General features: G+C 33.0%; 3 protein-coding genes across 8 annotated transcripts; 1 reads left to right on the forward strand and 2 right to left on the reverse strand.

The window, feature by feature from the left end:
• The first annotated feature begins 962 nt into the window (after window positions 1-962).
• LOC108725482 (probable cytochrome P450 305a1) lies at window positions 963-12,601 on the forward strand. Of its 3 annotated transcripts, none has more exons than XM_018452518.1 (9): window positions 963-1,016; window positions 5,719-5,991; window positions 9,253-9,507; window positions 10,322-10,562; window positions 10,707-10,866; window positions 10,935-11,058; window positions 11,270-11,450; window positions 11,598-11,857; window positions 12,306-12,601. In XM_018452518.1, exons 2-9 carry the CDS (start codon window positions 5,910-5,912, stop codon window positions 12,482-12,484), a joined length of 1,482 nt encoding a protein of 493 aa, XP_018308020.1. In that variant the 5' UTR covers window positions 963-1,016; window positions 5,719-5,909; the 3' UTR covers window positions 12,485-12,601. The 3 variants fall into 3 exon arrangements, with proteins under 3 accessions (XP_018308020.1, XP_018308018.1, XP_018308019.1); XM_018452516.1 differs by lacking the exon at window positions 963-1,016 and adding an exon at window positions 2,370-2,449; XM_018452517.1 differs by lacking the exon at window positions 963-1,016 and adding an exon at window positions 5,307-5,458.
• Window positions 12,602-13,647: 1,046 nt separating this feature from the next.
• Window positions 13,648-20,162, reverse strand: LOC108725475 (methyl farnesoate epoxidase). Of its 4 annotated transcripts, none has more exons than XM_018452505.1 (9): window positions 20,124-20,162; window positions 19,099-19,422; window positions 17,687-17,938; window positions 17,286-17,520; window positions 16,894-17,129; window positions 15,455-15,666; window positions 14,919-15,005; window positions 14,459-14,600; window positions 13,648-14,230 (listed from the first exon to the last, which is right to left on the reverse strand). In XM_018452505.1, the coding sequence occupies exons 2-9, from the start codon at window positions 19,184-19,186 to the stop codon at window positions 14,010-14,012; spliced, it is 1,473 nt and encodes a 490-aa protein (XP_018308007.1). In that variant the 5' UTR covers window positions 19,187-19,422; window positions 20,124-20,162; the 3' UTR covers window positions 13,648-14,009. The 4 variants fall into 4 exon arrangements, with proteins under 4 accessions (XP_018308007.1, XP_018308006.1, XP_018308004.1 ...); XM_018452504.1 differs by having other exon boundaries at window positions 17,253-17,520; XM_018452502.1 differs by having other exon boundaries at window positions 17,232-17,520.
• A 2,072-nt stretch (window positions 20,163-22,234) lies between these two features.
• LOC108725467 (uncharacterized) lies at window positions 22,235-25,813 on the reverse strand. Its single transcript, XM_018452490.1, has 3 exons — window positions 25,706-25,813; window positions 24,616-24,707; window positions 22,235-24,079 (listed from the first exon to the last, which is right to left on the reverse strand). The coding sequence occupies exons 1-3, from the start codon at window positions 25,727-25,729 to the stop codon at window positions 22,498-22,500; spliced, it is 1,698 nt and encodes a 565-aa protein (XP_018307992.1). The 5' UTR covers window positions 25,730-25,813; the 3' UTR covers window positions 22,235-22,497.
• Window positions 25,814-26,817: the final 1,004 nt, after the last annotated feature.

A 26,817-nucleotide genomic window follows, 5' to 3' on the forward strand; every position in this document is an offset into this window, starting at 1 on the left:
TGTAAATAAATTTTATAAAGTATAATTTTTTTTGTAAATTTACACAAATAATATGTGTATCTAAAGCCCTAAACACAGTGCGAGGCAATAGCGATAGCGATAGTGATAGAGGAATCCAACATTCGGGATGCATATGTCAATGCACATAAGAATACAGAATAAGGCAATAGTAATAAATTTCCGACGATTTGGAATTCTGTGTCTATCGCCTTATAGCCTATTAATCAGCGTTCAGATTTTTCATTTTGCTTATATACGCTATAATTTTGAAGCAGATGGAAGAGTACCACAATCTATATGCAGATTAGATTGGCTAGCCTTTTATTTCTTTCGCGGCATTGTGCAATGGGAGGCGACAATTATATATCGCCTATTTCTATACTATTCTTATCGCTGTTCTTGTCGCTGTTGCTTAGCATTGTGTCTAAAGCTTAAGTATTGCATAATAAAAATATATGTCGCTTTTATAATTTATTTTTATGTACGAATGTATATATTTTTCAAGAAAATATATGTATTAATACAGAAGATTCTTTTTCTTTTAAGATATACTAAACCCTGATAAAAATTGTAATGAATAATGATGAAATATTATTGAATATATCGAATTTCATATTAAAATCTATAATATCAATTGTGTGTGTGTGTGACCCACTTTCAATATTATTTCATTAAGATTTTATTAGAATTCATTAAAATTTCATTAAGATTTCATTACAGTTCATTAAGATCTCATTACAATTCATTAAGATTTCATTACTATTCGTTAATATTTTATAAATAATTTAATACAAAATATTGTTATATTTAGCTTCGTATTGGTACAAAAATACAATGTGTGTACATACTAGAATACATGCGAAAACCATGTGCAAATGTAAATTTAACATGTCTACAGATAATCTGAGCTTCGGTTATATAGACCTGGTTATATAGAGAGCACGACTAAATGGTCTCTTCTTTTTCCGTAAGTTTTGAGTTGGTGTACACTGGTGCAATAGATTGAAGTGAAACAGGTATAGTTTGTTGCACTTAACTTATTGCACTAATTCAGAACTAGTTCAGAATTCTTCAAAATAGACCTAATTTTACAAAAACCGACATCATTTAGCATCATTTTCTCTTGCTTTCCTTTTACAAGCATGAATATACATTCCTAATTGTGATCCAAATTCAAAAATGTAGAACTATCTACCGACTATTTGCACATAAAAGAATATAGTTTTTTAGTTGTAATACTAAGTACATTTCCAGAACTCAAAATATTTATATTTGCAGTCATCACATTAATTATCAGAACCGAATATTCCGAATGTTTTATAAACAATAGATATGCATATTACATTAACGTATTTATAGTAGACATGTATATTACATTATACAAATGTATCAGATATTATAAATGTCTGGTGTATATACATTTATAATTAATATTTAATACTGTTTTCTTCTAATTTAATATTAAATATATAACCATGGAAAATAAATATGTCTCAATCTTGGTTGATATATTGTAAAGAGAGAAAGATAATTCATTATCAAGGAAGATTTACGGTATCAATTTGTTACAGAATATATAGAAAATGCAAAATTTTCAATTCTTATGATTAATCTGGTGGCTGCAAATAGAAGTATTTTGTGTTTTCGAACGTATATCGTGTACTATGCACGTTGACCAAAAAACTACAACATTCTATATTTTATAAATAATCCGTTAATTATACTTTTTTTAACTTGAGACACGCAGAGGATGCATATTCATGCTTATGAAAAACAAGCAAGAGTAAAAAACAACGCGTTGTAAAAAAGAGTAATTAAAAAAATAAGCAGGCATAATATCTATGCAATAAAAATCGCGTAAATTATTTTACACTTTACGTCGTTCTCTATAATCTTTTTTTGGATATTATTATTGTTATAGGAAATCTATGTATATATTTCTTACCGTTTAATCTTACGAAGAAATAGGAGATTCTACACTGAAAAAAAAGATTGGCTGCAACAGCCAATTTTTGGTTGTGTTAACCTGTCAAAATCCTATACTGACATTGTGGATAGGCTAACGCAACCAAAAATTGGCTGTTGCAGCCAATCTTTTTTTTCAATGTATAAACAAGAATTCATTTTGCTTTCCTTCAGAATGGTAGTTTTTATGCAATATCAAAACGAATAAAAATTAAATTAGTAAAAACAGATAAAACATAAATACACGCAGCAAAACATTAAATATACAACATTAAGAAAACATGCGAAATGATAAGCACAAGTGTACGTTGTTTGAATTACGTTAAGATAACTCAAGGATGTAGAGATAATATGTATTTGCATAAATTGTAAAAATTCTATTTCCTGTTAGTTTAGAAGTTCGCGGCTTACTTATATGCACAGAATCGAGACAACTTCGATTCGTGAACTGACTAAGTCGTTAAACTAAGAGTTAAACTAAAAGGTAGAGTACTTACTTCTCTGTTATTAATAAGAATCCGTAAAATTGAAAAGCGATAGTTGTACATACATTACATGTAGCAAATATTTAATATTTCGTTTTCTCCTACCGTTTAAACATTCCGTCAAGTTAGTGCCACATCATGTGTAATTTGTTACACGCTTTAATTTTAAGAAAAGAAACCGCTTCGTTGGCGGTAAACAACGATTGCGAGCTTGAAACATAATTTATTTAATTGAATTTTATCGAATTTGGAATTTTAAACTGTTCCAAATTTGCATATGAATTGCGCATAATATAGCTCTTTTTAACGAAATTTTTAAATCGCCATGCTGTCACAATTCGCGTAATCTTATCTATTTGATTGTTCTAATTACAGTTTTCAATAATACATACGTGTCTTTTATATTTTGCGCATATCCTAAACAACAACTTATCCTACAAATTGCTAGTTATTAATTCGATTAGAAATATTCAAATTAGTATATATGTGTCCACATTAAAGCTGCGTTCAGAAACATTACCCAAGTGCCTCCGTGTATCGTTTTATTCTTGTTGTTCACTCAATATTAAATAAGGATAAGCTAATACACGGGGGCACCCGGATAATGTTTTCGAACGCAGCCTAAACCAGAAATGATAGTCAATCAATTTCGAATCGATGTGGATCATTTCGATTGATCAATCATTTTTAACTGGGTTGTGTTTTGCTGATAAAACTTCCCAGTCCGTAAAAATGTTAACTTTTCGTACTATTATATTCACTATATTCTCGTTAAAGGATATAGCAGGATAAGGAGGTGATTTCGGGCCTCAGCACGTAATCGATTGCCATAGGGAGCAAAATTAACACCCCGATGAAAAAATATTTTGTACAAAGTTTCATCCCCAAAGAGCCACACCATTTCGAGATATCGAACAAAATGTGATTTTTCATTAATATTTTTTTATTCGCTAAATCTAAACGGATCTTTTGACCACTTTTAAAATAATTCAGCAGCTAAATCTTATAAATTATATTTGGTATTTTTTTCAGATTTTCAGATTTGGTGGAACATACCGAAAAAAAATTAAAACCATTTTTTCGCCATTTTCCGACTTAAAATATTAGTTGACATATTTTAAGTTGTTCTTAAATATAATTTTACTTACCTTCGATCCCACTTCTGCAGACAATACTTTAAAGCTTTAATATTATAGTTCGCGTAGGTTAAACAATGAGAATTCCATTTTTTTTCCTTTAGAAAAATTAATTTAATTTTTCTTAATTAAATTAATTTTTAGAGATTTCAGTTTTTTAATCTACAAGGCTATTTAACCCAAAATTCATTTTATATTTATAATATTACGGAATTAATTTTATATTTTCTATTAACTCATTTTCTAAAATTATACAAATAAAAATACCATTTTTAAGAAATTAAAGAAACAATTATATGCAAAAATGTATGATGTACAAAATTTATTTATTTATGATCATTATTTTATGCGAAATAACACATACTTAGAAATACTTTGTTCGATATCTCGAAATGGTGTGACTCTTTTGGGATGAAACTTTGTACAAAATATTCTTTCATCAAGGTGTTAATTTTTCCCTCTATGGCAATAAATTACGCCCGAAATCACCTCCTTATCTTGCTATACTCTTTATGTTATTCCAATAAAGTTTGCCGATTTAATTATCAAATCTTAATCAGTTCTTGACGTCAATTTGCTGTTAGATTATCAGCAAGCTTTGCACGACAAAAATTGATAATTATGTTTTATTGGCAGATTTTATCAGATTTTATCTGCCATCCATTAATTTGTTGACATTGGATATAATGTACAGAATTTGCATAAGATTTGCATTAAATGCCTTTTAATTAACATAAAATTTGTTTTCAACAAACAATTGGTTAACGGATATTACCGTTGCACCAAGGTTAAACGACGTAAAACAGTCTTGTTAAGCAGGGTCGGCGAAGTAAATTTTTTCTATGTATGGAGTTTCATACATCTATGTATGGAGTTTCATTTGTTCTTTCATGTATATTCTTTAGATAGAAAAGGATTTATGACATATCAGTATTTAATCAGTTTCTATTCAGAGAAAAATTTCGACTACATACTGTATTTTCGTTTTTATCGTCACTTTTGGGTCGCCGAATAACATATCTGTCCATCACAAAATCCTGTTACAGTGATTATATAATCCAGAAAAAGTCTGAACTCTGAAGACTCGGGAATATTAGATTCTGCAACTTAGGATCTGAGCACAGAATTGCCATAACAATAGATATTTCTTTCAGGACAATTAACAAGATTCGAGTCAAGTCACGCGAGAAAAAGCAAAGCTTTGAAATTGGATATCGCTCGTCGCGCATCGCTCATCGCGTCCAGTGTGAATTAGCATATATAAGAATAGGCATAATGCCGGCTGCACATCAGCGCGATATCCAATGAGCATATAGTTTTAGAATGAGAACATTGGTAAAGCTGTACGCTCATTGGATATCGCGTGTCGCGCGCTGGTGTGTAGCCAGCATAACATTTCGTCCTTGATTGTTGGGCAGCTATATTAGAATATATGTGCATGAGCCATGATGTGCATTTATATATGTGCACGCGCGTGTTCAATTATGTTGGGTTGAGTACGTGTAACTTGCGCCATCCGATGTTTCATCACTGAACTATCAGGATACTACGCCTAAAATCGGGATTGCATTTATGCATGCACTATGAATGAAGCCTTCCATTCTTGTTCTCACTATTACTTCTGACGAGGTATGGAAATCCATACCTCGTCCATGTATGGAATTCCATAGCTTAGAAATTTGTATGTATGGAGTGCTCCAGACCGATCCTACTGAAGTCGCCGGCCCTGTCGTTAAGAGAAGCATTCAAGCATTAGAAGCTTTTTGATGCGCGCAGAAGCGATAGAGAATTCGTCAGTTGGCCGGATGCATGTGACGATAATCGGGCCAGTTACACAAGTCGGTCCACATACGCGAGACAATTTTGTTGCTCGTACGTGCAATCGTCTGAAACATGCATTATCGCATTAATCCGTTGCGTTAATCCGAATCTAGTTTTTTTCCTATAGTGAAACTATTTCCATAAACAAGGACGATTATGTATCATAATTAAAATGAGATGAAAATAAGAAAAGCAATTTTTAATGAGCTAATTCACTAAAATTTTTATAATTTAATTGGTCAACACCTAATGAATTTCCTTATATAATTTTGTGATTTCCACTTCGTTTCAAAATATATCGATCCCCATAGGTGATATTGAATTGGACTATACTCATGTCTTATCAGATAAGATACGTAGACGTTATTGATTGGACAAATCAATAACTAAATCGGAAGGACCTCACTTCTTAAAAGAGGAACTACCAGAATTCGAGCAAACAGAACGCGACAAACTTTCAGAGAGCACGTGGCTGGGAGGATAAAGGAAAAAACGAGGCATCATGTTCGTGACTGAGGTTTTGGCGATCTTAACTATTTTTCTTATTATTTTCATATTACGACGGAGAACAAAGGGTCCGCCAGGTAATTTATTTATTAATATTTTGGCCTTTACGAAAATGAATTCAAAAATAAAGATAGCACCATGTTCTGTGAAATTAAATTTTACTCGCAATACTTAATTTTTCATTTTAATTTTTCAACTATTGGGAAAATATTTAATGATAGCTGATAAAGTATTTCTCGCACAAAAGGAGATATCTTTTATTTGTTAACATAGTAAAATTGAATGTTACACTTTGATAGAAAATGTATAAAGGAGAAACTAGAAAAGATCCGGGTTAAATTAATCGATATATTAAAACTCGAAACGATTGTATTAAAAATTATGATAGAGGTGTATGACTCGCGTTCGCCTTTTATCCAAGTAATTAAATAAAATTAAAAATTTAGCATTAATTCTTACATAATTTTCTTAATTATGGATATTATGCAGAGATTTGCTATATATACTAGATTTTTAATTATTAAGCCTCTTCAGATTTTTTTATTTTAATATTTTATTTCATTATTATTATTTTCCTGTTGGAAAAATTAATGGAAACATTAATTTATAAATTCATAAAAGTAAGCATTCCATGAAAATTTTAAATGATAAACATAAATTAAATTTCCTGTTTAATAATTTGTAATCATATAATATTATATTTATCAGAGATGTTTTTACATAAAATATACAAAACTTTTGTTATTTATTATTATTAAGAGAGAAAAGCAGTATGTTTTTGTATAAAATTAATTTTTCCAACGAAAATTCATCAAAATTTTCAATTAATAATTTAGTCTCTTTTTGTACGAATTATTAAATTTATATTGTACACTGTTCACAAGATATTGTATAAAATAATTTTTTACTGCTTTTAACAAATTTAAAACAAAACTTACAAAGTTAGTAATAAGTACAAAATCGTGCGTGTTACACATTGAATGAGGTAATTTAACGTTTGAAAATAATTCAAGGTAAACTTAAAATTGACTTCATCGTAATTACAATCATAAAGAGAACGAGAAATACGAAAGATAATTAATTTGGTGTCTTCGATAATCTATAAATTTAGTCGTAAATTTAGTTAGTAAATCCATAATTAATTGAAACAAGTCTAGCCTAAAATGACATATCACAAATAGAAATCGGCAAATTGTCAATATTTAAGTGTTATTATTTTGCCGTTGAAATCTATTTTTCAACAAATTATCTTAAAGATTATATATTTTCATTTATCCATACAGCACAGAAAGATGCAAAATGATTGCAGATATATCTCATTGCCATGTTGTAATATTGCGCAATGTATAATAATTGTATGTATAATAAAAATGTTTATCTTCAGCACACACACAAGATTGAGCTGTAATGTCGTAACAATGCTGCAGCGCAATATATTTGCAACTATTATTAAAAATAGTTTTTTTATTATTACTGAATATAGTTTGAAATACTATTTGTGATATAAATAAAAAATATGTAGAAAAAGAACTAATCAATATACATATATTATATATATTAGGGGCTAAGTGGGCACCTTTTTTTCAACTTTCAATAACAAAATTAACGATTTTAATCAAATGATTATTAGCGATTTTATAGAGTGATTATAAGACTGCAAGATGGTAATAAAAATTTTGGTGTTTGCAACTTCATTTCATTCATATACATAAAAAATGATATGATTCGGAAAATGAAATCTCAAAAATTACTTTTGATTATCGAAAAAAACACACGTTTAACTATCTAAATATAACAACGCGGCACACCTAAACTAACCAAACTTCGTTGGTAAAGAAGATACACGAGATGCCATCTACAATATAAATTGAGAACTCATAAGATACATTTTTGCCACTCAAAATTCAAATGCCAGCCCCGATCTCCCCTATATATAATTTTAATCTTATATGTATAATTTTATATATAATTTTATATAATTATACTATATATGTTAAAAATATATATGTATATATATTTATATATATTTTTATTATGTATATATATATAAAGTTTACATATAAAGACACATATTTTACAATTTTTCGCAAATACATATTTTATACTGTACGTCTATTTTGTCATGTTCTTAATTGGTCAAATGGAAATAATAAGAAACTCCACATATTCAATTTCATTTTTTTTACAATATTCAAAGAATTTTTTAAATCCAAATATTCCAAAAAATTATGAGAGTTGATTGCAAAATTTGAGAAATCTTATCGCACGGCGGCGACAACAAATGTGTGTGTTTCAACGAACACTATAATTCCTAAATTAATAGAAATAATTAACAATCACATAACGTATAGTTGATGTATGTTTCCGTATGTATAAACAGCAGTTTATTACTCAAAAACTAAAATGTTTTTAATGTCTCTGTAACAATGTTGCAAGATTTGTAAACTCTCGCGCTGCAATGTGTATTATATGTATATTACAATTCCTAGCAAAATTTGAGAAATCTTATCGCACGGCGGCGACAACAAATGTGTGTGTTTCAACGAACACTATAATTCCTAAATTAATAGAAATAATTAACAATCACATAACGTATAGTTGATGTATGTTTCCGTATGTATAAACAGCAGTTTATTACTCAAAAACTAAAATGTTTTTAATGTCTCTGTAACAATGTTGCAAGATTTGTAAACTCTCGCGCTGCAATGTGTATTATATGTATATTACAATTCCTAACACCTACAATGTTGCAGCGATATTACAGCGCAATCTGCAATATTGTAACATTTCTGCAATGTTACTGCAAGTTTCTGTGCTGTACGGGTATTAAATGTTTTGATCTTGATTTAAAATCAATACAGAATAAAATCCGCACTTTGTAATTAGAAAGCATTAAAATACAATTTTCTATATTTATAAAGAAAGTTGACATATTTAGAAGTCAATATTTCAATGAGAGCCCGACGTATTAGGTATACTTTTCGAGAACATAAAAATAAATCGCTTTGTTAAAAATGAATCAATTAGATTTTGCGATAACTACGCGAAATAATTGTTAATTGCTTTCAGTGATAAAAATAATCAATACAAAATTAGTGAATAGTGCTTTTAAAAAATACCTAATCATTTTTAAAGAATAGAACAAGTAGAACTGCGATAATATGCAATAATATACGTGATAACGGAACTAATCGTCATCTTTGAAAATTGCTAATCTTAAGCATACATTCGAGAAAAATATGAATTTTGAAGAATTTAACATGAAGAAATGTTTTTTTTGAATTATTAATATAATAGTTAAGTATCTAATTTCCACATTTAAAAGGCCGTAATTTTAGGTCCCTTTCCTTGGCCGATTTTTGGAAATCGGTATTATTTACAAAAATTATCGCGCAAATTCGGTGGGCAACACCTCGCCTTTCTGGAACTCAGCAAGATATATAATAGCAGCATCATAAGTTTACGTTTGGGTACCGACAATGTAATTGTTGTCACGAACAGTAAGCTTGTACACGAAGTATGCCTTAGCGAAAACTACGACGGACGTCCTTGGAATGAGTTTATAAAGTTACGAAACATGGGAATGAAAAAAGGTCGGAATTTGAAGGTTTTGTTTTGAAAATCGGTTTTTATGTTCTACAGGGTGTTCTATTTTAATGTTCCATCCCAAATAACCATTTTTTATCTTTGATCTTAGAAAAAAATGTTTCAGACAAAAATTGTATGGCTTCGAGGAGGACATAAAATGCTGTCATTAGTTTGACCTTAAATAGTTGCTTGAAGGTCACATGAAGGTAATCTTTACGTGACCTTCAAGCAACTATTTAAGGTCAAACTAATGACAGCATTTTATGTCCTCCTCGAAGCCATACAATTTTTGTCTGAAACATTTTTTTCTAAGATCAAAGATAAAAAAGTTATTTGGGATGGGACATTAAAATGGCCCTGTATATTTCAATAATATATAAAATTATAATCTCATCAAACAGACACAGATCAATATTTTAAATATTGATTTGTATATGTTTAATGAGATTATAATAAATAAATTCGATTCGCTCTATAAAGATAGAAAGCTGATAGATAGAAAGATTATAATGAGGGGGTAATCACTAGCTGAAATATATTGTCCCATAAATTACATTCGTTTGATTTCATATAATTTCATCTCATTACAAATAATTTTCTTCTACATATGAAATTATTTGGTAAAATAAACGATTTTATTTAATATTACACAATGATTTCTCGTGGTTGCATATGTAATTATCGAATTATACATAGTGATTTCATATGAATTTTATAATGATTTCGGGGACTCTGTCCCGCGATTACATTAAGTGATTACCTCCTCAGATTATAAGGATCCTTAAAGACTCTTGATTAATTAGAAATTATTGGAATCAGGGATCACGATGAACGACGGCGCGGAATGGAAGGAATTGCGTTCTTGGTCAGTGCGTGCTCTAAGGAGCGTTGGTTTTGCCAAGCAAACGATGATGGAGCTGATCGTGGAAGAAATGACGCTCATAGTGGAAAGACTGGCAAACGGTGGCATGCAGCAAATACGATCCGCATACGCACCTGCCGTGATAAATGTCCTCTGGATGCTGATTACAGGACGGAAACCATCCGAGAATCTTCCAAGGTACATGTGTGAAATCATCAACGGAACAATTGAAAAATACGCTTCCTCAGCGGTGCGGCACTTCCGCGGATTTACTTCCGGAGAACTCAAGAAAGGAAGTTAATCGTACGTGCGTTGTCTCATTGATTCTGTGATTACTTGCAGGTTGCAGAAATTCTTGAATCTGATGGAACGTCGCAGAGGAAAGTCTGATGTGACCGGTGGTATTCTAGTCGCTTTCCCCTGGCTACGTTACATCGCGCCGGAGATGTCGGGTTACAACTTCCTCGTCAAGTTAAACAATGAGCTTAAGAGCTTCCTAATGGTACGTAATTTCGATGTTAATTCAATTTTTCAGCTTTTTAATTAACGCTCCATGTTTCGAATCTGCAGGATACTATCAATGAGCACAAGGAACGGTATGTCAAGGGAAACGAAACAGACTTTATTGATTTATTCATCCAGGAGATGTACAACAACATGGAGGAGCAACGAGACAAAGTTTCTGTGTTTTCAGGTGCGGGCCCACAGTTACTTTCTATTACTGAGCGATGTTCAGAAAACATGTTCTTGTCGCAATCTTCTCGGGTGTTCGCAAAGAAATTAACGCTTCCTCCCGCGTGCCCAGTTAGTGCGTTAATGAAAGCACCGTGCACGTGAGAGAAAGCGTTCTCTTCGCGAGTCCACTTGTCCGACATACGCGTGATCATCTCTTCTGTTCTATTCAGATGACAATCTACTTGTAACGTTGCTCGACTTCTTCATCGCCGGCATCAGCACCACGACAGCGACATTGGATAATCTCTTCTTGCAAATAGTTAATCATCAGGACGTACAATGCAAGCTACACGAGGAAATCGACGCCGTGATCGGTCCTCATAGGCTTCCCAAACTGGAGGACAGAATCAAGTATAACAACATAATTTTTACTTTAAAACGATTCATTTTAATGTCATTTTGACATTATCGTGACTTGTTGCTCTGCTTGGGTACGGTTCTCCTGTTCGAAAAATTACTCAAACGTTCAATTTACGTTGAACTTCAAATTGATTATAGAATGCCCTTCACGGAAGCAATAATAACAGAGAGTCAACGTTTATTTCACGTTACACCTGTAATCGGGCCACGTCGCGTTCTTAAGGATACAATTCTTGGCAACTGCAAGGTACCTAAGAATACTACTGTCTTAATGAATATATATTCAAACAATATGGATCCGGATTTCTTCCCTGACCCGAATTCATTTAGACCGGAGAGGCACATAAACAAGAATGGTGTTTATCAACAGCACGAAAATATTATACTATTCGGAAAAGGTTAGTATATATATATATTTATATATATATATTCTTTTAATTTAAACATTCTTTATAAGAAACAAATTTTACGAGATTTTTACAAAAGGAATAACAGCTATGAAAAACTTAGACGTCGCGAAAATTCTTTTACAAAACGGAAGTGATTGCTTCGTTCACGTACATTATTGATGTGCTTAATTGCGTTTAAACCATTCTTGTATGCACCGTGATGTATGTACATAATTACGATAACACTTTCTTGTTTTCTTTCCGGGTGCTTCTCGACTGAAAGGTCAGATACATGCCTTTCACGTTAAAGAAAAAGGTGAACGATACTCTCTTAATTTAACATTCACGCGAAATTCTCTGCCCAATGAATAATTGCGTATAAGTTGAAATTTCGTAAATCGATTATTTCAATACATATTTTACAGTCTAAAAAGAAATATATTTTTTTTCCTCTCAGGAAAAAGAAGGTGCCCCGGAGAAGCTTTGGCAAAATCGGCTACGTTTCTTTTCTTTATCGGGGTAATGCAAAAGTTTCAATTACTTCCAGAGCCAGGTAAAGGATTTATTCAAACAGAATTAACGAGCGGAATCATATACGGACCAAAGCCTTATGAAACGTTAATTGTTCCGAGATAAGATAACATATATTGTTCGCAATATCTGTAAAATATGTTAAAAATTCTTATCAATTTAAATTAATTTTATTAGTTTTATCATTGATAATTGTTATCGATTACGTTAGATTATAGAACACGGAAGCATAATTAAATCATAATGGTATCACAAAATGTTATCATGACGTCATTTGACGTCTAAAAATTGACTTATAAGTGACGAATGATGTTATGATGATGTCCTCATGACTTCTGTGTTTTACTTGGGTAATCTTTCGTGTTTCGTTTTTAGTTGTATTTTGTTACATTTTTTGAAATATGTATATATATATATACAAAAAAGAAGCTAAAAAAGAAAATATATATAAGCAGATTTTACACATTAATTTACATCTGCTCTTTTTTAAAAAATTCTATTTTTTTTAGGTAGTATTCAATCACTATGTAAAATAGTATACTGTAAGAATTTACTGATGCATGTATGAATGTTATGCTATGAATGTAAATATGAGCTTTACTAAACTAATTAAAATATTGCATAATAAACGTATTTTGTTACAAGACTGTTTTAGTATATTTTATTACAATTTTATTACAAGACTTATTTTTCAAGCTTCTGTCTTTTCACGTGCTGAAAGAAGACGCCAAATTCCGATATCATGTTAGACGGAGAGAAAAGTATCGGCTACACATCCATACTTCTTTCAAGTGAAACACACGATGCATCTTTTTTATATTAGATCGCATGAGAGTTAGTAAATTGCTAGAAATGCGTGCGGTATATCTATTAACTTACATTGATTTATTGATTGTCATCTACCTTTCTAGCATTTTTTAATCGCATGAATATAAGTATAATCAAAATCACGTATTCTTACTTGTCGTCAAATTTGTCATGAAACGTTCTATAATGCCACGTGCTACGAATAAAATATATTTTAGATATATTTTAGATATATTTTATTAAAAAAATAATATTAGAAATAATTTTTAAAATTCTATTAAAAGTATTAAAAATAATTTTTTAAATCTTTAATTAAAAATTATATCTAACGGAACAATATAACTCTTGTCTAAGGAAGCATTTTCATTCGTAGTCTCCCTGCATTTTTGTTATATGGAAAGAATGGTTTTATTGGAGTACCTAAAAATTTAGTTAGATACAGATTTGAAAATAGTTTTGTTCAACTATCAAAATAATCAGTAAGCAAAATCGTTCTTTCTGTGTATATATAAGTAGATTACTGTATTATCGCTTCAAGTTAAACGCTCCGGTTCTTTGTAATACTTTGTATACGGTAATTTGTAATCGACTTGCTTTGTATTACGTATAATGTATTATACGCGTTACGTGTCACGTATTACGCGTAGCGCGAGCTGTTTGACAAAAAGATCCATTTCCGTTAACTGATCCCGTACATGGCGCGGCGCGGTTCGACGTTTGCGAATAACGTTTATTGATTCTATGCCGTGAAAGTTTTGCTTTTACTCGCACGTTTTACGAGTTCAACGAAACCGAGCCCCTTCGCAGAAGTCCAAATGTGCCGTCATGTGCTCGCGCGAGTCACGTGGCGATCATCATCGCGACTGGATCTTCTCGTGAGCTTGAGGTAGTACGGTTTTGGCGATATGGTAAAACCATCGTAACCGTTTAGGTTTGGCTTGCTGTACTCGGCTGAGATCTTTATGTCAAAGTAATGCACGACGTAGGTGAAGTACAAGAACAACGTGGAGCGTGCCAGCTGCTCGCCCAGACAGCGTCTCTTGCCTGAAATGAGAAACAATCGCCCGCATTCCCGCAATTAGTTCCAAACAATGACGAATTGATTATCTTTCGCGAAGGTTGAAAAATTTGCGCGATATAAAGAGAGAGAGAAAAAAAGTGATTAGAATAGAAATGACATTTGCATGAAGAATGATTGCGCGAAAGTGGGACATTAACGGCTACATTTCGACGAGTTGATTGCGTCTCTCTTCTTCCTTTATTGAAATTTACCTAAACCAAAAGGCAAACCGTAGTTGTTCCGACGGAATTGTCCCTGTTCGTCTAGAAATCGTTGCGGTCGAAATTCGTTCGGTTGTTCCCAGTACGCCTTGTCGTTTTGAGCACTGTGATAGTCAAAGAGAATAATCGTGTCCTGCAAAATACGATATATTGTTGTAGTTTAGGCGCATAATAAAATATAGTTTTAAATGCAATATGATTTAGCGGTAATTAATCGACAAACTTTGATATACACACACTGATATTTTATTTCTTCTTATGGATGGACTTGAAAAATCGGTAAAAGTATAAAGTGTGTGCATAATTTATTTTAGAAATAAATATGTCAAAGAGAAATAGATAGAGAGAGAGAGGGGGAGGAGAGATAGATTTAAATAGTTTAAAAATATTAATTCCTATATATCGAAACTTGTTAGTGTAATTATCTATAATCAAAGACACGGTCTATTACCTTGGGTATTCGATAACCATTTAAAGAAACATCCTTCGTAGTTGTGTGAGGTACGCCGAGTGGAGCCAAAATCAAATATCTTTGTGCCTAGTAAATATTATTTCGCACTTACATCGTTTACGTTATTATGATATTATCTTATTTTCTCAATTATCATTATCTATTTTTATAGATGATTATATGTTTTATTAGAGTACTTAATAGTTTTTATTTAAACCTATTATATTTATTATAGGTACTATATAAACACATTAATTGAATCACAATAACAATTATTTTTTAATGAATATTTTTTCTGATCGCTTTAAATTATTATTGAAATAAAATAAATTATTTCTTTAGAAAACTCTAATAGGTTTAAAAGTTTTTTTAAAAAAATACTGAAATGCTTAGAACATCCTAATAACATATATTGTTACAATGAGATTTTTCTTGAAAATATTAGCTGTCGAATAAGTTATATACTTCGTCGTGACAGGTTTGTACATAACAGTCTCTGTATTTTCTGTAGTTTATATCTCTCTTTCTTACATTACCTCGGCTAAGAAAGCTTCCGTTATTGGCAAGGATGGTAAATCATCCTCAGTTGGAGCTCGTGACCTACCAACGACACTATCCAACTCAACCTGAAGTACTCTCAACCATTCGGGATTCAGCGATAAGAAGAGAAATATATTCGCTAAGGTGTCACTGGTCGTCTTTGACCCGGCCAAGAAAAGATCAAGGCACAGTATCAATAAATTCTCACCTGCAGTGTGAAACATGCGGCGCACGTGTGTCAACAGTAATTTATTACTGACTTCTTACTTCATCATTATACATCACCGTACAACGTGCAAATTTACTTATTAATTTGAGAGAAGAAAAATATTTAATTCGATTGTATGCTCTTTTTATATTAGTTTCAATTATCGTTACAGACATAATTTTGAAAAGATTCGTCTTTCAAAACTTTGTAAAAATATCTTAGACAACTTCAATATAATCAATGCAAGGATTTTGAGAACGAATAAAATTTTGTATATATAAATCAGTAAACAAATAGAAGGACTCTTTATACAAAAATAAAAATAATAAATAAAGGGCGAAGTAAGAGTCAATACATAAAAATTATAGTCCGAAAATTGGTAAAACATGAAAGATTGAGTCAGTCTGAATATAAAATGTAAGATAACATTTAATTAAAAAAATTGAGAAACACATAACATTTAACTTCAAAAAGCAGACGGTTAGTTTAAATTTACAAACTGACACGGAAGGTCTCCACAAGGCATATACTCCTATTATAAATAAACTTTGACTCATTGTTACTAACTTTCCGTCTCCTCTCTCAGTATGTGTTGATCTGTATCGGTAATCGGATGTGTTAAAAAAAGTACATTATAATTGTCGCACAATGTTCGCGTTATATCTACGAATGGTTTATATCATGCATAACCGATTTTCTCTGGAAAATTTTAAATTAATTTTACACATGGCTTTTGGTAAGATATTATTTGTCAGAATTTATACGTTTAGTTTTTGTAATAAAACTTTATATTGTAATCAGATTCCGAAGAGACACTGACCACGAATGGCATGTGAACGGCGTAGATTGATACATCCGATTAGTATTTAATATGCGTTTTTTGCGTGAACTTTTTGTATATCAAATTCTTGTAAAATTGTATCTGAAGAGGGCTCAATCGCGTAGCCGAAACTTGTAATGTGTTTCTCAATTTATTTAATTAAATGTTATGTGTTTCTCAATTTTTTTAATTAAATGTTATCTTACATTTTATATTCAGACTGACTCAATCTTTCATGTTTTACCAATTTTCGGACTATAATTTTTATGTATTGACTCTTACTTCGCTCTTTATTTATTATTTTTATTTTTATATAAATCAGATAAAATTATTAATTTAATCTAGGCAAGAGAGCTCCTAGTTTAGGTAAGTTTGACATTGTACGGTATATTAACAGACTAACTTACGATCAAAAATCGTATCTTCATTCTCATCGTTTTTACGAATCTCTAAAAGAAACGCATCAATCAAATCACATGACGAATCATTGAATAGTTCTCTCTCGTGTATCTTGATCTCCTCGTCGAGGAAAAGCCACAAATTCTCTAGAATCTTCATTAACTCTTTGTATCCTGATAGTTCCGGGATCACGAAACGTAGAAAAGGCATCTGCGAAACCACTCCACCCATGGTATCCATTAATCTAAATGTAAAAATCAAAAACGGTATTTAATTTTACAAAAATAATTATCTGTAGTATCTTATTGAGTTTCGTTAAACAACGAAGACTCTCATCAAGATTTACTTGAAGGCATCGTGAACCAACGTAAGCGCTTCTTGTAACTTTTGGTCCCCGTACTCGAATTTGTGTCCAGCGATCATGAACCACAGCGAATTGATCACCGCGACATCGAAAGCTGTGTGCATCGTTACCGCGCCACTCTCGCTCATTTGTTGCAGATGATCAACAAGATTTCGAGCCTCCAGTGCCAATTGTTCTTTCATAGCTGAGCGACCTATACCGAACGTCCGCAGATGCCGCATCGTAAATCTACGAGTCTGTGCCCACATGGTGCCCTCAGTGAACAGAACACCTTGAATAATAAACTTGGATAACGGAACCAAACGGCACAGATACCGAAGACTTCATTTTTTGTGTCAAATTGTTGTTAAAACAGTGGATAATTTCCAAAATTTTTGGCATATTAATTTCACGTTAGGAATTAATTTCGTTTATTATACATGTACATAGCTGCGTACCCTTTCTCTTCCCGAACGATCGTACTCTAAAAAAAAATCCATCCGGCCGGCTATTGAATTCATCTTGGAGAAGAGCCTTCTTCACCAAATCATATGTTGAAATTACCACCACCTTTTGAACTCCAAGCTTTAATCCCAATACAGGTCCATATGTACGCACCATATCTTGCATAGCTAAATAAATGTATCCATGTTTCGAGCGTAGCCATGCGAACTTTAGAAAACATCCGAATAATGGTATCCACAGTGGGCCTATATAGCAAATATTTGACACAGAGTGTTACATAATCAAAGACATTAATATAAAGCCTTTGGTAGTTTCGCTCAGCATAAATATAAAAGATCATTACATATATCTCGTTACTTGTCAAATGGGCATATATAAAAAAATATGTGTAGCTTATTTTTGTCTGGAGAATAACATATTACAAGCTCGTCAAAATTAGAGAACGACACTTCCGTGCCTTTCCTCGTAAGAAGAATATTTTATCTCATAAAGAAAACCCTCAAAGAAAACAATTGCAAATTAAACATTCTGCTGAACGCGGTCATTATTAGAATACTTTTGTATTTACAATAATAAGATTGAAAGACCGCTAAACATGTTAAACATAATATTTTAAATTAAGAAGCGCCATAACGGTCAGAACGTTAAGATGTTGAACTAACATTTGTGACTAACATTGATGTTATTGTAAATTCATTTAAATGAATTAATTTCAGAAATGATAATTGCGTGCCGATATGGTTGTCGGACTTTCAACGCAATCACTTTTGTATTTGAACTTTAAATTATAATTGTTATAAAGCAAAATAAAATTAATTTTAATAATCGCTTGAGATTTGAGCGCATCAGATATCATTTTTAAGACATATGTATGACTATTTTTTCCCATACTTATGTCACGTGATACACGAGATAACATTGAATGATAAACTGAGTATTTAATAAAAACTTTAAATTTAGATTAACGTAAAAATTTTGATATTAAATTTATCTCGCAATTAATTTATCTTATCCTTTATCTTATTTTATTATCTATTAAATAATCTGGAAATAAATTCCATTTAAGAAGAAAAAGTGATGTCATCTATAACAGAACTGTGTGAATTCTAAAAATAAATTAAATATTCAAAATTCTGTATGCTCTTCAAGGTCCTGTATGACTTTCTCTCGATAGATCGACTTTCTGAATTAGATACTTTCAGAGAAATTAACTTGTAATATCTGTGACAAGGCATCTTTTAATTTATTAACATCTCTTTACAGCGTGAAATACTTTACAACGTCAAATGTGATAACCGCAAAAATGCAGTAATTGTGTAAACGTTTGGGCACTAATTGCTGCCCAGTGCGTAAATTGAACATTTCACGAGTATTACATTATTGTTGAGTTTTGCGCTTCACTTACCAGGTGGATAATTTCTTGGTTTAATGCAATCACAGATGCAGTAAAGGCAAACGAAGATGAAGAGAATAATGATCGTCAAGCACAGCATGTTCCAAGATGCGTCACTTGGTAACTTTTACAATAGTTTATATAGACCTGTGCTCTTTGTACGTATACATATGTATATATATAGGGGGTACATGCTCACAATACATATACATATATACATATGTAACAAAGCGAGCCTATAAGCTGCTAGTCATAAGAATTCTTATCGGGACAACCCTTACGACCCAAAATATAAAAATATCGTTCTCCGACTGCCATTTTAGCGTATCCTGGAATCTAGGTATTGAAACATTACAATATTTTTCTTTATAATTTAACTGGGACATTTTTTACATGCTATTAAATAAATTTGACGTTGATAAAAAAATAGCTAAAATCCATACTTCTAATTGCATTAACCACGGAAAATCGTATTTTTAATGATGTCTCAAGTAAAATATTAATTAATTTTTCAAATTTAAACTACATGCGTTAACAATTCTTTTACTGTAATATCGAAAGTTAAGTGATCAAGAGACACAATCGGGAACGTTACTGATGAAATTAAGTTAATTAGTAAGTTTGAAACGTTTCCTTTGGTTCCAGACTAATTCGTTTGGAAATAATAAGGTTGCCAAGCGATATTATATCCTTGATTATAATTTCTGGTGAAAATCAAGTCGAGGTGACGTGAGTAGCACATTGTTCTCTCTCGTGAGAAATACGCGGTACCTAGAAATCTTCTATTATGTTGCAAAATATCTGTTATCACGGTAATCGGCCATCGCGCTTACAGATCCCAATTTGCATATGAATACACACTGTGCCAAAACAACTAAGAAAAGAGTGAATTGGCATTGAGTATGTTTGTCTAACTGTTTTGTTATTAGAGTTCTTTATAAAGAGAAAAGTTACTTCCACTATCAAAAATAATTCGAAACTCATTAGATGCAAAAATAAGAATAATAGAAAGCAGACAACCGTGAAGTGTGTTTTACCTCGATCGGGCCTTCAATGACTATGTTTAGTATTTTTTTACGAGATGTATATGTATATCTCCACTGCGGGCTCAATATATGGCTGCATTAATTAGGCAGGAGCATTATCAATCAGAAATTGCGACGTCAAAGTCGCTTCTCTCTTTCTAGGACTCTATTTGTTATGCTTTGAGAAAAGTCAAGCAACGTTACAACTACAAAAGGACACAGCCATAAATTCCAAGAGAATCGCCTTAATTATGCGCATATTCCGCATTTACGACGCTATTAAGCGCAGAAACTAGTAATGAAACATTGAGACCGTGAAAGCTCGAATATAAATCTTTTGGAAATTTCTTCAAAACAAAACTTCCGTAAAGAAAGATGACAGAAGATGACGTTGCGTGACTCCCACGAATTTTGTAAGCGCGCGAAGATCTGTTGGATGAGAGTCATACATCAGACGAAAGTGAAAATACTTCCTGTCTGTCATATCAAGGAAACGACATACAGGAAAACGTATTACGATTTCTCTAAAATTCTCTTCTCTTCTCTTCTTTCCTTTTTTTTTTTTTATTATCTCGTTCATCACGCTATCGGAGAAAAATCCACTCTTCCGCAGTTGTCGCCAGTGAAATCCTATCGTCATCGTCATCAATCGAGCAGAGTCTGCGTCGCGCAATATGGTGCGACCGGGACAGCACGATGGCATGGATTAATTTATATCGTTGTGTGGGTGCACGGATACTTTCTCCACGGTCGAGGTTCTCTACATGCTGGTCGCCTCTGCCTTCCATAACAGACTCCACTTTCTCCAATTTCGCAGGAATACGTGCGCGTATTCACGTTGCATCATCTTCGCTTCATAAGTTCGGGATGATAGCGATTTGCTTTGGAATTGGAGTGACCATGTAGATAGTTTATCTTTGAGGAAACGGTTATCGTAACGATATAATTATAAAACTCTCACAACTTCGGTTTTTCTTTCCGATATAAAAGAGAGAAGAAAGTCAATGTTCAATTAATCGACTGTGAAAAGAGGCACCATATATTTTAGAGTTATCGTTATTTCTAAAATAAAAAATAATTGATTCGTTTACTATTATTGTTAACATTTGTTTCATTAAAAAAATAGCAATATATTTCTTTTTTAAATGTTCCATTAAATTTATCAAGTTACTATATTTCAAAACTTTTATCGCTTACGAGAGACGGATGTATTATTTATGGTTTGTTTCATGTAAAGTAATTCTAGATAATGTTTCTTGTATCGTTCAATTATCCCTCTTGGCGTGCAATTTAATTTGTTCACGCTTATCCTGTTTACTATATGCGTTTCCGTAATCAATGAAATTATATGAAATAATAAAGTTGGATATGTAAGATATAAGTATCATTGCAGTGTTTTCTCCCATTCAATGATAATTTGTTGTACTTCTTTCTAGAAATCTAAAATAGAAAATTAAGTCTAAAGTATCGAAATTTTGTGACAACAATAAGAAAAATAAGACAATAAGAATAAATAGTTAATAAATATAATGTTTATTGAATATTACATTATTGGCAAAGAAAATGACTTTTAGAAAGTAAAAAAAAAACAACAAAATAATCTACTATACAAAAAACTTTAGTAGAAATTTTTTAAATCAGACTCCTTTTATTAAAATAAATACGAATTAAAATCAAGCCATAGGAGTCAACACGCAAGTTATTAGTAATGCGGAATTATTTAGAAAGCAAATGTAACTTGTCTAGGTTTAAAAGTGTATGTCAATTATATATGCTTACTGCACAATATGAATATTCAATCGTATTTATACTGAACGCATTCAATATCTTAAAAATTTTCTTCGTTGAATTTATTGGACATACAAATTTCCGTACATCTAAAAAATAAAAATGTGCATATAATTTTTCATTCTGTTATTAAAAATATTTTCTAAATTCCACTCCTGCTATGTATATCTGATTTATCTTTATTCTATTATCTCACATATCAAATAAATAAGTGAAAGTTGTATTATTGTTCTTGTAAAAACATATTTGAAGACCAAGGGTGAAATAACGGTAATCAAAAAATTAACAAAATACTTAAAAACTTTATTCGTAACAGTATTAGTTAACAATTGAAGAGACAACAACGTGTATAAAAAAAAAAGAAAACAAGGAAAGGGAAAAAAGGTTACGACATTTCTAAGTAAAGGAGGTACCCCGAAGGACAGGGAGCGCGTCAGTCAAACAATTTCGAGTAACTTAAGTTTTACGCGACCTTATATTAATCCTAAAATGTAGTATATACAGCGGCTTATGTTACAGCATTCTCTCGTGGAGATGTTTGTACAAGCATTTTTTTGTGGATTACAGTGCGATTATTCTGCACAGAAATCTAGCCCTATTAACGGTTAGGGAACGCAAAATTAGCTTGACCTCCGTTTTGATTGGCAGGTGGTGGTACTAAATCCTGCGTGATCGTCGGCGAACCTGCTTGGAAAGAATGGGAACTGTCCCATTTGACTTTGTTATTGTCTACTTGTTGCTGTAGTTGGTGTTGTCGTGGCTGCGCTTGTTGTTGCTGTGCTTGCTTATTCTGTTGGGCATCTTTCTTGGGACTATAAGGCACAATTTGAGTATTCTGAGCCTGTGTGTCTTTACGGTCCCAGCCGTGATGATGATGATGGTCCTCATTGGGGAACCACTCGGATATCCAAACTGGTTTCCATATCTTTTTCCACGCTGGTACCCAGATTTCTTTCCAAGCAGGCACCCAAATTTGCTTCCATGCTTCCTTCCAAGCGAGCTTTTTGTCGGGGATCCATTCTAATTTTTTCTCACTTTTCCAGATTTGCTTCCAAGCCTCTTTCCACTCGAGTTTCTTGTCAGGAACCCAGATGAGTTTTTTGGCCGGCTTCCAGATCTGTTTCCAAGCTTCTTTCCAAACCAATTTCTTATCCTCCACCCAGATTTGCTTCTTCGCTGGTTTCCAAACTTGTTTCCAAGCCTCTTTCCACTCGAGCTTCTTGTCCGAGACCCAGATCTGTTTTTTCGCCGATTTCCAATATTTCTTCCACACCGGCTTCCAGATTAACTTCTTTTTCCAAAGATCATGGCTGGTGTATTGCCATCCATGGTGATCCGTACCGTGGAAGTGTTCGCCCGGTATGCCAACCTTCACCCATTCAGGAACCCAAAGCTTTTTCCAAGCAGGGACTTGAATTTCTTTCCACACTGGTACCTGAATCTCTTTCCAAATAGGTTTCCAAATCTTTTTCCACGCGGGTACTTGAATTTCCTTCCAAGCGGGTACCTTGATTGGTTGCCAAATCGGCTTCCAGATTTTTTTCCAAGCCGGCACCTGTATTTCTTTCCATGCCGAAACTTGAATCTCTTTCCACACAGGCTTCCAGATCTTCTTCCAAGCTGGTACTTGAATTTCCTTCCACACCGCTTTCTGGGTTGGCACCCAAATAGGCTTCCAGATTTTCTTCCATGCAGGTTTCCAGATTTGTTTCTTTGCCGGTTTCCAGATCTTCTTCCAGCCCGGCTTCCAGATTAGTTTCTTCTTCCAGTAACCTTTGTCATGATGATCGTCATGGCCGCCATGATGGTCTTCAATTCCTCCGCCGCCACCTCCAAAATCACCTCCACCTAAATGACCACCAATATCACCTCCATGACCACCAATGTCTCCGCCACCTATGTGACCTCCGATGTCACCACCCCCAAAGTGACCGCTGACGTCGCCACCGCCAAAATGACCACCAATATCGCCACCTCCAAAATGACCGCCACCGTCACCACCTCCAAAATGACCACCGCCATCGCCACCTCCAAAATGACCGCCTCCATCACCACCTCCAAAATGACCACCGACGTCGCCACCGCCTCCGAAGTGACCACCAATATCGCCACCCCCATAACCACTGCTACCGTAATTACCGCTATCGCCTCCCCATCGTTTTTGCGCTTCTGTACCGTATCTGCGACAATCATTCAACACCAAAAACTTAACACAAATTTTATATTCATATCTGTTATTCTTTATCTTCTTTTATATGCAAAAGGGCCTTTCAAAATCTACATCTGTTTCTCTATATTTATAAATTATTTTCATTAAAATGAATATGAGATAGTAAAATTGTAAAGTATAGACATATATGTGTGCAATATAAAATAAAAAGGCACTTATAAACGCATCATTAATCACTAACATCTCATAATTTGAACAAATTAATAAGAAATTTTACAACATGCATCATACGCATTATAATCAAATATGACTTGGAAAAAAATTGTCTTTTTTTTTCATTAAATTAAATCTTTTTTATTAAATTAAAATAAATTAAGTTAATTATAGTTTTGTGACTCTAAGAATAAATAGAAAGAATAATATAAATATAAATAAAAATGCCTACATGTGACTTTCCGTGATTGTTAAAGCGTAAATTATAAACCGCGGAAACTCATACAGGCATTTTACTTGTATTGGATTCATTGTTAAAGTTGTCATACGTACGGAGTTTGCTGCTGTGACTTCTTCTGTAATTGCGTTTGATCCACAGCCTTACTCGCCACAAGAGCGATCTGCAGTAGCAGCGCTAATACAGCCTGTAAACAACAAAATGATACAATAATGACAAGAACTCATTAGCAGTTATTGATAAAAATGTTTTTCTGCCTTTTGTTTCTCATGAATTTTTAACAATAACATTGCGTTAGTATTGACGAATTGAGATAAGCGAAATAACTTTTAAAATTCCTCTGCAATCAATACAGAAGACACACGTAGATACGATAATTTTAGCGTAATAAAGTATGATTACGCTAGATATTACTGGCTGATAACATTTATTAGAATATATAAATATTTCTAAATGAAATAAATTGATCTAAAAAACCATAGAGAGATTGGCATTTATACATAAAAAGATTTCCGATGGCAAATTCAGAACGGAAATCCATAGACGTTGCTCTTGGTCTTAAGACATTACTTAAGATGGTCTTGAGATTAAGAACTATGCATACCGGCCTAAGATTTATAAATCCAAAAGTTTATACATTTGTATAAATAGAATCCTGGAATTTAAAATCACGTATAATTTTAAATTAATAGTCTTAAATCTATCAAAAATAAAAAAAGAAATTGTGTAGGCAGATAGATTTATAATTCCGTGAATTTATAAATATACATAAGTTTTTCAATTCACAAAAATATTGATGCGTGTTTATGACGAATTCTTTACTTTGACTTGATTATAATGAATCGCAATGCGGTTAAAAATCTATCAAAAGACTTATACATCCTGTCCAAAATGGCGATGGTTTATATCCGTCGGATTGAGCACCACGCTCGTTCAATAAGCGACAAACACCGAAGAAGAATGTCTCCTCGAACTTGAAACGATGCACTTCGAAATTTTTCCGATATGCATTGCAATGCAACTATTTAAATCACGCCAGTTAACCAGAAGATGTGCGCGAAATGATGGCAAGTATGACTGCAATGGTGGTAGGATGACTTGGAAACGCGCGAGCACAATGCGCGCGACTCGCCGACATCGCACGGAACACCGATTGAAAGAGTGAAAATTGATAAAACAACTGACCGCGCATCCCGGGCGAATCCTCATATTTCTCGCAGTGCCGCCCGTCGGGCTCGGGCCGCGTGCTCCTGTTCCTGGGCGCAGGAAAACGTAGCTTACTTCGTCCAATCATTGGAACGCCGAAGTTATATAGGCGCGTATCCTCCCCCGATGGCATCACCGCAGGAGCATCATGGTAAGGAAGCAGCGGCCGATCGCGTGAACGGCGGTGGTGGCGAACCGTCAACGGTGGAGGTGGTCTCACACGACACCGTCGGTGTCTCACGTAGTGGAAATCGGGGAATTTCATCTGCAAGGTGGTGGTAATGCCCAACGCTGTTTTGGGTCCCGGACCCCTTACGATTGAACCCTCCTTTTCCTCCTCTCCACCACCTCTTCTTCCACCATCGTCCTCCTTCTAACACCCCCACTTCCGGAGCGCGACCAGGTCTCTGTCCAGGTGAGCAATATCATCCACTCGGAGAAAGTGATCGAGAGCACGATCCGGTCGAGCAAGCAAGAGCGGAGCCTGTGTTTCAACAGTGAAGTTCAAGACTCGCAAGGTTATGCGACAAGGTTATACCTCGCCTCCAGATTATTTCGATATTGTCGGAAAGAGAAAGAACGGAAACTCGCCTAATGCCTTCCACGTTAGATATCACGAAACAAGGTTTCTTGTTTTCTTTCTAGCCGAACCGGTCTGTGTCCCATGAGTCTGCTGCGAAAGCTACGCTATCTGTTTCCTATTAATAAGAATAAATATTGGTATAGCAATACATAGAACATTTAATTATTGATGATAATTTAATATTATAGACATGTAATGTAATATTTTTCTAAATTATAACTGGAATCCAAAACAAGTTTTCAGATCATTGATCTCTTTTAATATTAAAAAATGATATTTTTATACATTACAGTATGCGAATATTTCTATGCATATTTATAAAACTTAAATCTTTTAAAGACATTTTAATTCCGAATAGATATTGTTGAAATACGTAAAGAAATCTTAGATTACCATTTCTATGTAACATTTGATTCGATTCACAGCTATGCAAATACGGCTCGTTCGTGTATTTAAATTTATTCGAAAATTTCTTCAAATTATTTTGATTATTTGAAAATTTATGTCA

Source organism: Mycetomoellerius zeteki, unplaced genomic scaffold (genome assembly GCF_001594055.1).
Source record: "Mycetomoellerius zeteki isolate Tzet28-1 unplaced genomic scaffold, Tzet1.0 scaffold35, whole genome shotgun sequence".
Lineage (NCBI taxonomy): Eukaryota > Metazoa > Arthropoda > Insecta > Hymenoptera > Formicidae > Mycetomoellerius > Mycetomoellerius zeteki.